Source organism: Condylura cristata, unplaced genomic scaffold (genome assembly GCF_000260355.1).
Source record: "Condylura cristata isolate star-nosed mole 26May11 unplaced genomic scaffold, ConCri1.0 scaffold00041, whole genome shotgun sequence".
Classification (NCBI taxonomy): domain Eukaryota; kingdom Metazoa; phylum Chordata; class Mammalia; order Eulipotyphla; family Talpidae; genus Condylura; species Condylura cristata.
The window spans coordinates 6,321,552-6,336,253 of record NW_004567142.1 but is presented as its reverse complement, the minus strand read 5'-3'; the positions used below and the strand labels follow the sequence as shown (position 1 = coordinate 6,336,253).

Here is a 14,702-nt window from a genome sequence, read left to right as displayed (position 1 = left end):
GGCGGCGGCGGCTCCCGCCGCTCCGGCTCTTACAGGGACGCCCACGTGCGCGCCCTCAGCGCCACGCAGCCCCACCTGTGGCGCCGCCCGCCCCTGCGCGGCCGAGTGGAAGGTTCTGGAAGCGGCGGAACAACGGCCTGAGGGGCCCTGTAAGCCGAAGGCCGCTGAGGAGTCAGGGGGTGGTTTTCCTGGGTCCACACACTGCTGCAGGTGGGGGGTGGGCGCCCCATCTGACCCTGCCCCTCTAGGGACTGCAGCCTGCGCTTGGCTCTCACTCACCGGAGCCCAGACACACAGCCTCAGCTCAGAGGCCTCTGAACCTGAATCCTGACCGGGTAAGCTCAGTCCAAACCAGCCCGGCCTGAGGGCACCTACGCCCAGTCCCCACTCACATGGTACCCCTGCAGGTTGAGAGTCCACTCTTAGCCTCTCCCAGGAGATCCTTTTAAGGCTAACATGACACCCAGGCCCCTGCCCAGTGGACCCCCACGGTAGAAAGCTGAAGGGACCCCTGCCCCAGCCCCTTCTGTTTCAGCACCAGTGAACCTCCTGTAGTTCCCCAGGGTGACCGCCCCTACCACCCTAGGGTCCGGGGCTTTGCTGACACTTAGAGTGTGCAGGCCAGGGGTGGGGTCTAGTCACAGCCAGGGAGTCTCGGTGCAGAACCAGGCCACACGCTCGCCAGGAGTCAAGGCGCCTGCTCCGGTGCGCACATGGGCCCTGGGGCGGGCTGTGCCCACTGAGATGGGGGTCCTGCCCCAGGACTGGCATGGCTGGCACGGCTGGCCCTCGCAGCCCGGGGTGTGTGGAGGGGCCTCCCTCTGCTTCTTACTCCCCTGCATCCATGTAGAAAAGGTTTTTTCCCACAGTAGGGAGGTTCCAGGGGGAGGGAGGATTCAGGAAGGAAGGAGCAAGGCCTTCCCCAGTTTTCATCGCTGTGTGTTCATTTACCTTTGTGGAAAGGGTGGGCAATTGACACATTTATAAGTAAAACCCCACAGTTTTCCTCACTGAATGTACTTTTTACTTCCCCACTAGCAACATGATTAATTTCTCTACGGTCTCACTAAAGCTTTGTTAGTAGCTTTCCATTTCCGAAGGATGGCACTATGCGCTTTCTATGCGACAGTTTCATTGTAGAATCAGAGGTACTTCATTGCCGCCTAGATGAAAACAAATATCCACCGTGCACATAGATTGCCACAAATCACCCTGGAAGCAGTTCAGGCTGAAATAAAGTCTAGGGCCATCATCGGTCTCCAGACTCAGCCGGTCCCTTCAGTGGGGCTTTAGCTCCGGCCCGTTTCTGCCCAGAAGAAAACTTTTTGAGACATTAGCACCCAGTCTCCCCCAAAGCCTCCCCTCAGAACAACTGCCCCTCAGAATGAAGTGTAAAGTAGCCCCCCCAGTTCCTTCCTGCTGTCAGGACTCTGGGCTCAGTGGAATTTTCTAACAGGTGATGTGCACGTGGGAGGGTGGTTGGTGATGCTGTGACCTCACTGCCTTTCCCCACACAGCTCTCAGGTGATGACCCTGGGGGCTAAGAACAGTCTGAAAAGCGCTGCCCAGGTGCCAGTGATGGGAAACCATGAGCAGCCAGTGACTATGTAGAGAGAGGTCTCAGGAGACTCCATCTTTTCCTGATTACTGGGGCGAACCAGCCCTCAAGGGGGAGAATTGGGAATGCTGGGGGTGGACACTTGAGGGTTGGGAAGGGGCCAGACGGTCATCAGATAGTGGTACAAGCAGGACCCCAGTGGACAGCAGTGGGGTGTGGGGAAGCTCCCACCTGTGCAGCCGTGCAAGGCCCAGCAGGTCTGCCAGTAGCTCCCGAGCCTCAGTCAGGCACCAGCAACTTCAAGCACGCAAAGGGACAGGATTATTAGACTGACCGGGCACATCACACAACTGGGTCATCAGGAAACTGCGTCTCGCCAAATGCCTGTCCTACTTATCGACTCAAGAAGCTGCAGTTCGGCAACAGGGAGAACGTGATGCCTGTAATCAGTAGTGCAAACCACTGGGCTGACTTGCAAAACCCAATTACCAGTCCTAAAACATGTTTGCCTTGGCATTTTGTGCACACATCACACAACTTAGAAGTCACAAAATAGAGGTGAGTGGCCTCCCTGTGATCCAAGGTGAGGCTTCACGAGTCAGACATGACCCAAAGAACGGAGACTCAGTCAAGCGGGCCCTGAGCATTCTGCTGCTCTTACTTTTCCAGGGCAAGCTCTGGCTCCCGCTCCGCTTTTCTTCCCCTGCTGCTCCATTTAAGTCACAGAGCTGACGTGTGATGCTGCAGCGATGCTGGGTGATGGACTTACTGTATGCATTCATACTACAGTGTCCTTCACTGATGGAAAATTCGGAGCAACTGCAGGTTATCAACCACTTGTTTACCAAGCTATTCACAGCTGTGTGAAAGGCAAGGGTAAAGCCTGGTTTCCTGGGGCCACATCTAAATAAAAATGAACGGGTGCTCCGAAAAGATGCCTTTATAAAGTGGTAAAGAAATACAGGTACCAAAATTGAGATGCTTATGGACTCCAGCCTGGGTCCCGAAGCCTTCCCTGGGGCCTCTCACCCAAAGGGTTGCTCCACACTGTTTGTCTTCCCCCTTTCCTCCCTCTCCCCCTTCCAGAGATTCCTGGGACTCCAGGACCCATCCCACCAATGAAGGACCTCTCCCCTGCACTGCCAAGAGGGTCATTACTTCCCCCTTCTGCTTCTAACTGCACTGTATGTTCGTACTGGCATAGCGACAGGCCCTCACCCATAGATTCGATGTGACTGTGCATTTGGCTGGTGTTCTCAGGGAAACCTCCCCTTTTCTCTGAAGTGAGCACTCTGGGGGTTCCAAATCTAATCAAATACATCCCCCCCTCTGTTCATCGCAATGACCAGTCTTCCAGTAGTTCCTTTCTGATCTCTTCTTGCTTTCTGGACAGTGGCACATGATGACTTCACAGGCCCTCCTGGGTCTGGCGCTGCAGGGGCCCTCCCTGCATTCCTAACTTCTCAGTGAGCTCGGACGTTGAGAGGGTAATTTCTCGGTGCTGCCTTTATCCGTAAGCATAAACATCAGATCTGAAGAGTTGACTGATCTTCAGAGACTTGCCTGAAACTCAGGTACAGCATATATTTCTGCTGAAGGGGAAAAGATCTTGGTAAATGAGTGATTAGGAGAATTTGTTTTACTTCTATTAGTTTCAGATTAATCCAACCATTATGTTTGGGGAATATATGTGTGAAAGAGAATCTCTGGGTTCAGATTTGCTTACTACACATTTCTGGCCAAACTTTATTTTATATTTTTAGATACACATATAATTTTATTTTATTTTTAATCCCCCAAACATCCTATAATTAAGATGTTAAGTAGACAGGAACTAGACTTTTGCTAGAGATGTGGCATATGCAGATATTGAAATACAATGCGCACCTGAAATTTAGATAACGTTATAAGCCAATTTTTTTCAATAATGTTTTAAAAGGTATCACTTTTCTTTATTTTTAAAAATTGAATTATTTTTGAGGTAACGGTTTACATTCCATGACTCTGAACTACATTTCCCAGGAGTCTGGCGCAGTCCTGGGCAGTGGCCTGAATTTCATGCTAAGAGAAATCTGTACAGCCGGCAGCGTTCCCAGCATTTGCAGGCTAGTTTCTGCGACCCTGAAACATGCTTTCCCAGTCCGGGCGCCTCTTCTTCGGGGGCGGGAGGGGGTGCTCTGCAAAGGCTGCGTTCGCAGCTCGGAGGAGCCCCGCCGTGGAAACTACATCTCCCAGAAGTCTCTGCGGCACCGCAGCAGCGACGGAGCAGAGCCGCAGCGGGGGGGCGAACCGCGCGCGTCCAGCTCCGCGCAGCCCCAGGTTTCTGAACTACATTTCCCAGAGGTCCCCGCGGCCCCGCCCCCGACGAGCGCCCCGGAGTGCCTGCGGGCAGACGCGCTGCCAGCGCCAAGTGTTTGTGGGTTCTGCTTCCCCTGGACGTCGCCGCGAGAAACCTCAGCCTCGCGCCCTCTCCCGACGCCCTGGAGGTGGCTGGGTCGCAGCGGTGAGTTGGTCGCATCCCAGGAGGGACCTGCGCGGGGTGCGGCGGGAGACCGCGAGTAAGGAGGGTGCCCGGGGCGCGGAGGCCCGCGAAGGAGCCTTGGCCTGTGGCTGCCGAGCGGCTGGCGGGCGGGAGAGGAGGCGATCGGAGCTCGCGGGGTCGGGAAGGGCTGTGACGCACTTGCGCGTCGTGTGTCCGCGGGAATGGCGGGGCCGGGCCGCGTCGCGGGGCTGAGGTGCGTGTGGGGGCGTCATGGGGGACGGTGACGCACTTGCTCGTGAGTGCATGTCGCCGGCGACCGTGTCCCCACTGACACGCGAGCGTGTGCACGTCTGTCGGGGGATGCGAGGGTCCGTGCCTCAGCCGCTGTGGCCGGTGTGAGTTACCTGCGCGGGTCGGGGCGAGGAGGGGTGGCGGTGCCCGGATGTGACTGCGGCTGGGAGTGCTTGCCGTCCCCAGGGTTGGCAGAGCCGGGCACTGTCCGACCAGGTGTCACAGGGCGGGGCAGGTCTGGGTGCGACCTTCCGTGTGCCTGGGTGTGTGCGGCAGTGTCACCTGTAGCTCTGATGTCCGCTGCTTCTCTGCCTTCCCCTTCCAGCCTCGTGGTGCCTGGTTCTCCGCGGGGGCTCCTGGACTCTGTCATGAAAATTAACGACAATACAGATAGAATCTTTCTTATTTCTTTAAGGTTCCTTTATTTAGGCATAGAGGAACTGGGGAGTAAGAGCATTCACCAGAGACGTAAGATGGGCTAGAGAAAAGCTAAAGCAGAACCCCAATTAGAAGAGCCCCTAATAATGAGATCCTAGTGCACTCTTATTTCCTTATGGTTTTGGATTGACTTGGGGACAGGTGACAGGTGTGAACTTGGAGGGTGTTTTAAAGTTTTCTTTATTTGCGCATACAGAACTGGGGGACAGGCCAGAGGTGCAGGGGTGGTGAGAGGATTCACCAGAGACAGAGTGGGGCGCAGAACTGGCAGACTGACGAAGTCCACTGCTGAGGGGAGCAGTGAGCAGAGAAGAGAGGTCTGTGCCACATGGGTCAGACCCCTGGCGAGGATGGAACGCGCACTGAAGTGGCTAGCTTTCAGGTTGTTTTCTAATGTAAGCTGTGCTTCAGAATACCCCTAGAATACCCCTGTCTTCTTCCCCCCATGCCAGCTGTCCTCCAGAAAAAACATCTGAAGAAGGAAGAGTTGTCATCCTTCTTAAAATCAATGCAAAGGAAAAAAGAAAAAGAGAACCAATCCCCTAAGTAGCTCATAAAGAAACTGGAAATTATCCATAAATGTACCATCCAAAGATAAATTACTGTTGAAGTTTGGTATGTTTCACTCTTGCCCTTTCCTAAGCAAGTGTGTATGTGGTTTTGAGCATTAAATCCTAATCGTGTGAATGAGCCAGAGATTTTCCGGATCTCAGTTTACAGAGGAGATTCAGTCATTATACCCTCGTGCTTGTGCCAGGAGAGAGGCTCTCCAGGAATGCATTTTGCTTTGAAAAAAAATCTCTCACCTGTAGGATGAGAGCTTTATCACTTGAAACTAATCCCATGGCAACAAGTGATTAAGAAGGACATCCTTTCCCAGTGAGGCTGTCTAGGGTTTGGTATTTCTCTCACAGGCCATTACAGTGGTCCCTGGCATATTACAAGTGAGGACTATAAAATAAGAGATCTATAGAGCAAGTATAAGGTGGCCGTAGTTGCAAATGTTCGCATAAACCTCCCCCATCACACTGAAGAGATTCAGCCTTTTGCTAATGTTCTTAAGTGATTCTCGGCTCTGGATTGTGTTATAGTATCTTGTCTGTTCCTTTTGTTGCTGGTAGGGAAGGAACATTTCCTCCTTAGGTGTATTAGAATCTTTTTTTTTTACTAGTATTGTTAATTGAAATGAATTTCATTTTTAATAGACTCTGAAAGTTTTCAACTAGCATTACCTAGACAGCAGGTTTGAGATGCATCCGTTTAGCATAAGAAAAGGAAAGAGACTGGCATTTCTTCTATCAAAATGGATTAAAGGGTGTGTGATACTGTTCATCTTGAATAATTACTTGTGCTGTTGCAGAGTACTGCGCTCTGTGTAGGTCATCTCCCCACAGTTGAGGCAGGCCAGCCTGGGAGGTCTTGTTCCCCGTCTTCCAGTGGGCGGGCTCCTGACCGCTGCAGCAGCCGTGGCAGCCACGTGGAGGACCACGCGTGGTCTAGCAGGGATGCTCCCGAGCCAGGGCGCAGGCTCTCTGTACACCAGTGTCTTGCAGACCCACCGGGCCAGAGGAGGCAGGTGCTCAGCAAAAGCCACACTGTACGAAGGTCCAGAACTCTGAGCCACGCTTCCCAGCTGGGGGACAGTGGGGACACTCGGGAGTCCAGCCGAGGGCCCATCTGGCAAGCTGCCCTCAGGACAGCAGCTTCAGGCTGGCCCACCCTGCTAGCCCCCTGCACAGAGCATCCTTAGGTTTCTCTGTTTCTGTTATTTCTTTCAGTCGATAGCTTGTGGTTTGTTTTTCTGCGTTTCCCTGCTCATAAGCGCACAAGAGCATGTGCGCATTTTACGGACCGACATTTACATAAGAATTTTATAAATGTGTTATTGTATCTCGGTTCAGTGGCCTGACTTTTTCTACAGCAGGTCCGAAATATTTTTTTTTTTTAAAGATTTATTTATTTGTGCATACAGAACTGGGGTACAGGCCAGAGACGCGGAGGGTGAGAGGATTCACCAGAGACAGAGCGGGGAGCAGGACAGGCAGATCGACGAAGTACACTGCTGAGGGGAGCAGCGGGCGGGTCAGGAGAGGTCTGCCGCGCCATGTGGTCACCTCCGGGGCAGGCGGGAATCGAACCCATGCGGAAGGGCTTCAGATTCTCAGTGCTGTGCTCTAACCCGCTGCGCCACCAGGGAGGGCCCCCGAAATATTTTTTCCTGACTTTAAGTATCTCTTCCAGCTTAGCATTATAACCACTCGCTGCTTTCTCACTGACACGCCACACGCTTGGACTGGGTGCTGACAGCTGCCCCCACAGTCCTGCTCCACCCTGCCCCTCGCCCTGTCTCAGCCCACGTGGCCCGGGCTTCGGCCGCCAGAAGTCTGCTTGGCAGGTGCAGACACGTCTCCATGGGTGGGGTGGCTGGAGGAGCAGGCGGTGCCCAGGGCACACTGAACACCCAGTTCAGGTCCAGGTTGCGATTCTGACACCAACTGCAAAGTTCGCTAGTTTCTCCAAACCACCCTCAGGTTTAAGAGGAAGGACCCACAGGCCCCGCAGGGAACTGTCCTGCCAGGTTGTGATTTAGGACAGAAAGGACCTGACAAGGAACCGAATGCAGCAGGGGACTGCCAGAGCCTGCTGGGGAGGGGAACCCAGCCTTCCCTTGATGTTGGGGTTGGCCACCAGGGAGGCTCCGCAGCGCCTCCCTGTGCGGTTTTCACTGGGGCTTCAAGATGTGGGCTTGACTGACTCACTGCCTGAGGTTACTGGTCTCAAGGGCAGCTGCATGCCTGGAGTCACCTGAGTGTGGCCATTTCCTGCGCCCAACAAGACAGTCATGGTAGGTATGATGCAGATTGCCTCTTGGAGGCCGAGGGCAGAGGTTAGACCTCTCTTTGGTCAAGGCCAAATTCTTCAGTACATACCCTCAAGAGGGAGCTGGCCTGCTGAGGCAAAAAACGTCAAGGCAAAAAATAAAGCCCCTCTGGTTAGCTCTGCACAATTAGGTTTCCTGGGATGACAGCGTGATCTTGTGTTTTCCCCCATAATCCTCTTGGTGTTCCTTGGGTGTGTCTTATTTGTACGTGCATGTTGTAGGGAGCCCGAGGTCCTTTGGAAGTAAAGATGGAAGGGAAAGAAGGTCGTACTTTCAGACCCTCGAGTCACCCACTTTAATGCTGCTTTTCCTTCCCTAGCTCTGGGTCCTCTGGATTTTGTCTCTTCAGTGAAGGGGACCCCAAAAAGCCTGATCAATTCTTGAATGTGAAACTATGGCTCATGTAAGTATAAATTTCTCTTTGCTTGAAAAGTAGATCTAAAATGTAGATCCTGTTGGATTTTTTTTTACATTTTAAAAGGGCAGGATTACTAGGAAAAGGGAAGGAGACCTGGCACACTCAAGGGGGCAGAAAGCCGCTGCTCTCGCTTTGCAGAGGGAGGTTTGTGAAGAGAAATGCCTGCCAGTCTCAGGAGGGCAGGGGCCCTGCTTATTGCCCATTTTTAAAGTGAATTTTCCGGAAGCTTGCTGTCCAGTGAAGCTGTTAACTCCGTACTTCTAGGTGTCCCGTTTCCTTAAAGGGACACAGAGCCCACATGGCTGAGTTTATGGGGCAGGTGCATGGCAGACCCATCACTGGGAAGCAAAACTGGCTTGTTCACCCTTTGACTGCTTAGTGGCAGATCCCACGGAGGGGAGGGGCGGGGGCGGCCTTGTTCCAGGCCCCGCACAGCCTCACTGCCCCATGTGCCACGTCCCCGATCCGAGAGTCACCCCTCTCTTGTCCTTCACCTTGAATCTGTCTCTTAGTCAGCATCGTGTGGGTGTGTGTCCTCAGGGTCTGGTGACCTTCTCGGACGTGGCCATCGACTTCTCTCAGGAGGAGTGGGCATGTCTGGACTCTGCGCAGAGGGACCTATACTGGGATGTGATGCTGGAGAACTACAGTAACTTGGTCTCACTGGGTGAGTTGCCTGCTCCAAACAGCTCCCTGGAACGCCAGCTCCCTCCCCTGTGAAGTCCAGGACACTCTCTCAGGAAACTAGGTGAATTTCTTCTTCCTGTCCCCAAGGAATGTTTTGTTGAGTTGGCAGTGGGCTAGAGGTACCTCCCTCTTCTCACCCACTAGTAACCTTTGGTCTCTCCTCTAATGACCTCCCCTCCTTAATGACCAAAGGAGGAATTCCAATTCGCGGATATTTGTTTCACCACCATCTTCAGAAAAAGGTTCCTGCGTGATTACACTTACACCTACACTGCTGTTGGTGACTATAGCACCTGAAGACCCTAATCTTCAGGGAACATGGCCCAAGAGTGAATGCATTTCTCTCTGGTAAGTCAGTCTCTGGGTGGTGTTGAGGCTGACTGGACAGACAAACGCTACGTAAAAGCAAACTGAGCATATGCCAGTTTGTGCTCACTCACCTAAAGTGAATCATGCTCCGCCAGCTTTCAGTATGAGGCTGAATGTCACTGTCAAGTATACACCTCAGGAAACTCCCTATTTTTCTGTTAGCACAATATTAATGACTGAAACAGTGCTTCCTCTGCAGTGGGAGCTGGTGTAAGCGCTGTGTGGATGAGTCCATATAGATGCATTTCTTTTCACTCCTCCACGTTCGCGAGGCGGGCACTGTTGTTATTCCTAGCTATAGATGACTAGGTGTAACAGAAGCAGCAGCAGTGAGAACTGAACCCAAGAATTGCGGTCACAGAATCCATCCTCTCACCTACCACGCTCTGCTTGCTTGCTGCCAGGGAGCTTGGCTCCAGAAGCTTTTTTTTTTAAAGATTTATTTTTATTTATGCATACAGGAACAGGAGTATAGGCCAGAGGTATTGGGGTTAGATAATTTACCAGAGACAGGGTGGGGAGCAGAACAGGCGGATCCACTGAAATACTCGAGGGGAGCAGTGGGAGACAGGAGGGGTCTGCTGCACCGTGGGTCACTCTCTGGCCGGGGATTGAACTCGCGCTGCAGGGGCTGTGGACGGTTTCCCAGTGCTGAGACCCAGCCCTGCGCCGCCAAGGAGGCCCTGCCTTCAGAAGTTTAAAATAAGACTTGTCCTCTGCCTATTCGGACCTGCCTTTTTACTCTTTAATCCTTTCCTTTGGAAGTCTTGGTAATCTTGTCTTTTAGGTTGTTAGATATCTGACTCGAGCTTGGTCAAAAACTGTGCGGTTAGCTGTCGTGTGCTGCTTCTTGTTTGGAAGCAGTTCCCTTCATTGCTAAGCCAGGTGTGATTGTCTTGTGGGAACAAGGGTAAGAATGTTGGTAGTTGTGAAGAGAAAAGCCTCAGTGCAGAGAGTGAGGGCCAGTCTCGCTAGCCACATCACCACCCTGGCGCTGTTATTTAAAGAAAAAACTACTAGTCACATATTAGAGAAAACTGCAAAGCAGAGCTGCTTTCCTCACATGCTCCAAAGTTGGTCATGTTCCATGTTTTAGTATCATTATGAATTCAAACAGCTAAACAACTGATGATGTGCATTCTCCAGCTGGCATTCTAACCGGTGTTCAGATTTTTCTAAACATTTTCTCAGAGTTGTCTCTCATTTCCTATAAAGCTTAATCTTCCATGTTGTCTTTCTGAGTGATTTTGAGTGCTGGGTCTTTTATCCTGAATTATTTTCAGTTGTTACTTTTACATATGTATATGCATGTTATTTCCAGAACGCTAGTATCAATGCATCTTTATTTTTACAATCGTGTACTTGGTTTTCTTGGATTTCCAGGGGTGTCATCACAGTATCTTCTCCATCTCCATTTCTGAGATTTTCCCACTTTCTGCTGCTGACCTGTGTCAGCTGCAGGACGCAGTAGGGTCAGACAGAGCCCTCCTCGTTTGGTGCTAGGAGCATCTCCATATTTCCTCACCAGCATCGCACAGCACCGTGGAATCTGCATTTGAACATGAGCCCCGGATGACACAGATGCAGTCTGCTAGAGTTGTTTCTCCCAGAAGTGTTCTGTTTGTGGTCAGATTTGGGTTTTCTTGCTTAGCTTGTCTTCCTTAAGGGGAAACAAAAATGTTCATTTTCTTCCAGATTTGGAGTCCCCATATGAGGCCAAGAATTCATCTACAGAAAGGAGCATCTGTGAAAGAAAAGTTCCCAAACGGAACTCAAATGGAAAAAGGAAAGCCCCTGCCTTTGGCTGGACATGTGAAGGTGAGTGTGAAGGACCACAGGGCCCTCGAGAGGGATATTTCAATCAAGTGATACTCAGCTGTGGGAAAAAGCCCACTCACAGGGGAAGCACATCTGCTAGGCCACACCAGAGACACAGCAGGGAGAATGCCTATGAATGCAAGGAGTGCGGGAAGGCCTTTAGTCGTAGCTATCAACTTACCCAGCACCAGAAAATTCACACTGGTGAGAAACCCTATGAATGTAAAGAATGTAAAAAAGCCTTCCGTTGGGGTAATCAGCTTACTCAGCATCAGAAAATTCATACTGGTGAGAAACCTTATGAATGTAAGGACTGTGGGAAAGCCTTCCGGTGGGGCTCAAGCCTCGTCATTCATAGGAGAATCCATACGGGTGAGAAGCCCTATGAATGCAAAGACTGTGGGAAAGCCTTTAGACGTGGCGACGAGCTCACTCAGCATCAGCGATTTCACACTGGCGAGAAAGACTATGAATGTAAAGACTGTGGGAAGACCTTCAGCCGTGTGTATAAATTAATTCAACACAAGCGAATCCATAGTGGTGAGAAACCCTACGAATGTAAAGACTGTGGAAAGGCCTTCATTTGTGGCTCAAGCCTCGTTCAACATAAGAGAGTTCACACTGGAGAGAAGCCCTATGAATGTCAAGAATGTGGGAAGGCCTTTACTCGCGTCAATTACCTTACTCAGCATCAGAAGATTCACACTGGTGAGAAGCCTCATGAATGTAAGGAATGCGGGAAGGCCTTTCGTTGGGGTTCAAGCCTTGTCAAACATGAGAGGATTCATACAGGTGAGAAGCCATATAAATGTACAGAGTGCGGGAAGGCCTTTAATTGCGGCTATCACCTCACTCAGCACGAGAGAATTCACACTGGTGAGACGCCTTATAAATGTACTGCATGTGGAAAGGCCTTTATTTATGGGTCAAGCCTTGTTAAGCATGAGAGGATTCACACAGGGGTGAAACCCTATAAATGTAAAGAATGTGGAAAGGCCTTCAGTCACGGCCATCAGCTTACACAGCATCAGAAAATTCATATGGGTGAGAAGCCTCTTGAATGTAAGGAAGGTGGAAAGCCCTGTGATCCTGTAAAGCATCACAGAGACCATCAGAAAATGCACACAGTCGAAGCACCTATATAATGTGATAAGTCTGTGGAAGTCTCCATACAACAGAAAGAAGAGTCATGTCATAATTTAACAGACAGAGCCTTCACAGTCACTGGCTGATGGCTATCAGAACAGTCAGGCTGCAGACAAACTGGGGAGAGTGGAGAAATCACTTTTTTGTAGTGATCACATCCTCGGCGTAGAAGTTTTCCACTGGACAGGTTAGTTTGATGAGTACATAAAAGCCTTCCCTTGTCATTGAATCCCTGTCGCATTTCAGATGCACTCTAGAGAATATTGTGGTAATGTAATGTAATGCAGGAAAGCCTTCATCACGGTACCGACCCTACCCATCACCATCAGCATCCCACCTCCTTCCTCCTTATGAGACACTGGGACTGTCACCTGCTGCCCCTGTGCATTTGTGAAGTGGGATTATCACACCTACCTAGAGCTGCTGTGGTGGTGACTGGGTCTGGTACATGTAAACTCCCTGAGAGTGTATCTGGAATACTGTGTAAGTTCAATAAATACTAGCTGTTGTTTTTATCATTACCATGAGTGTTGCTTTGGATGGATTATTACAAGAACCCCTCCCCCACCCGTCAGACTTCTAAAAAAAGTGTCAATTACTGTCAGAATTTCTTAGTACACAGAAGGCTTAAAACACAATTAACAATTAAAAAATGAAACCATCAGGCCCTCCCTGGTGGCGCAGCGGGTTAAAGCACAGCACTGAGAATCTAAAGCCGCTTCCACATGAGTTCGATCCCCGCCTGCCCCGGAGGTGACCACATGGTGTGGCAGACCTCTCCTGACCGGCCCACTGCTCCCCTCAGCAGTGTACTTCGTCGATCTGCCTGTTCTGTTCCCCACTGTCTCTGGTGAAGCCTCTCACCGCCCCTGAGCCTCTGGCCTGTACCCCAGTTCTGTATGCACAAATAAATCTTTAAAAAAAAAAAAAAATGAAACCATCAAAGTCCAAAGTTCTCTTTACCAAATGATACCATGGAAGTAGTGAAAAAGCAAGAAACAGACTGGGGAAAGATATTTACATAACCTGACCCAGGATCCACATAGAAAAAAAGGCTCAAGTCAGTTGTAAAGCCAATTCAGAGGGAAAGGCCAGGGGGGCTTGAGCAAGCACTTCCCAGGGATCACCAGAGGGCCAGTAATACATGAATTGCCTTCGACATTTCTCATCAAGGAAATGCAATAGGAAACCACTACAGCATGTCAGTAGACGCCGGACGGCTGATTGTAACAGTGCATACGAGCTGACTGCTGTTAGACAGTAAAGTAGGTCCTGATCAGGAAGGTACTGGGCCAGCACAACTGAACATCTGCCACATCCTGAAGGCCTGCAGCAGGGGCAGGAAGAGGGTGCTCAGAAAAGGTGGGGGAGGGCTTCTCCCAGGAAGGGGGTCAGTACCTCTTGATCGTCCAGGTTCTGGAGAGTGCAGCTTGACTTGATGGGATCGAGCGCTCCTGAACCGGTCTGTCCTGGAAGGAAACGGATTGTGTTGGGGAAAGTACTACTGGTGGGGGTTTGAGAATATGGGTGGGAGAGGACTAGGCCCCATGGCAGTGAACTTGAAAAGCTGGAGGAGGGACTAATAAACCTGGTGCATGTGTGTGGGGTGGGAATGGGCAGAGCTCAGGCCCTGGGAAGAAAAGGAGCCTGCAGGCTGCTTTTGAAACCAGAGGACTTGAGTGCTCAGGAGAACAGCTAGGAGAGATCCAGTGGGCAACCCTGGACTCAAGGTAAGACTGATTGGGGAGAACCCAAAGGAGTGTCCACTAAAGGCCGTCAAAGGGTGCAGAACTGGTTTTCAGTAGGACTTCCTTACCTTGGAGGGGATTGAATTTCAATGAAAATGAATTAGTTCTTATATCTGCACCTTAGTGCTAGGATGAGGTTAGAGATCTGAACCTTCTGGGGAAGAGGGGTGAGAGAGGTGCAGTGGAGGGGTGCCAGGCCTCCGTTCAGCACTGGAGCCTTTCAGGTCTAGTTTCCTACATCACTAGGAACCCTCCTAGTAAGAGTTACTTCTTAGCACACTGCTCTCCTGTGGATCCTATGCCAGGGTCAGCAGGACAGTCCCAGGGAGTGACCCAGTATTAGCAGTGATGCCAGTAGTAGCAGAACAGTGACCTAGGGAGCGAGCCCCCTGCTGCTTCAGATTATAGGGGTGGGTGGACAACATCAGTCCAGACTGTTCTGCCAAGTGGAGATGGAGGGGCTGGGCGAGAAGTAAGCAGGTGGTTACCAGAAGTGGGAATGAACAATGAATATTGAGTACAGCGTTACCTCTGAGTTGATGAGAATGTTCTGGAACCAGACTGAAGTGGTATTTACACCATGCGAATGTCCTCAGTACCACTAAATTGTATTCCTTACATGCATCAAATAATCACTCTGTACACCTACAATCACACCACACGAAAGTTAGGCTGGGGAGAACATGGTGACTTCACCCAATTAAAAACATCTTTAGAGGCCCTCCCTGGTGGCACAGTGGGTTAAAGAACAGCACTATGTGGCTATCCACACCCACTGCAGCATGAGCTCGATCCCCAGCCAGGGAGGTGACCCACATGGCGTAGCAGACCTTTCCTGACCTGCCAGGTGCTCCCCACAGTGTGAT

General features: G+C 51.0%; 1 protein-coding gene across 1 annotated transcript; it reads left to right on the top strand.

Moving 5' to 3' along the window:
* Nucleotides 1–3,938: 3,938 nt before the first annotated feature.
* ZNF331 (zinc finger protein 331) lies at nucleotides 3,939–12,758 on the top strand. The gene is made up of 4 exons (XM_004694072.2): nucleotides 3,939–4,061; nucleotides 7,970–8,053; nucleotides 8,609–8,735; nucleotides 10,820–12,758. The coding sequence occupies exons 2-4, from the start codon at nucleotides 8,045–8,047 to the stop codon at nucleotides 12,085–12,087; spliced, it is 1,404 nt and encodes a 467-aa protein (XP_004694129.1). The 5' UTR covers nucleotides 3,939–4,061; nucleotides 7,970–8,044; the 3' UTR covers nucleotides 12,088–12,758.
* Nucleotides 12,759–14,702: the final 1,944 nt, after the last annotated feature.

What these genes read in the sequence shown, in the direction of transcription:
- ZNF331 (XM_004694072.2), top strand. An exon ending in CAGTAACTTGGTCTCACTGG is followed by an intron (nt 8,736 to 10,819) that starts GTGAGTTGCCTG and finishes ATTTTCTTCCAG; the next exon opens with ATTTGGAGTCCCCATATGAG.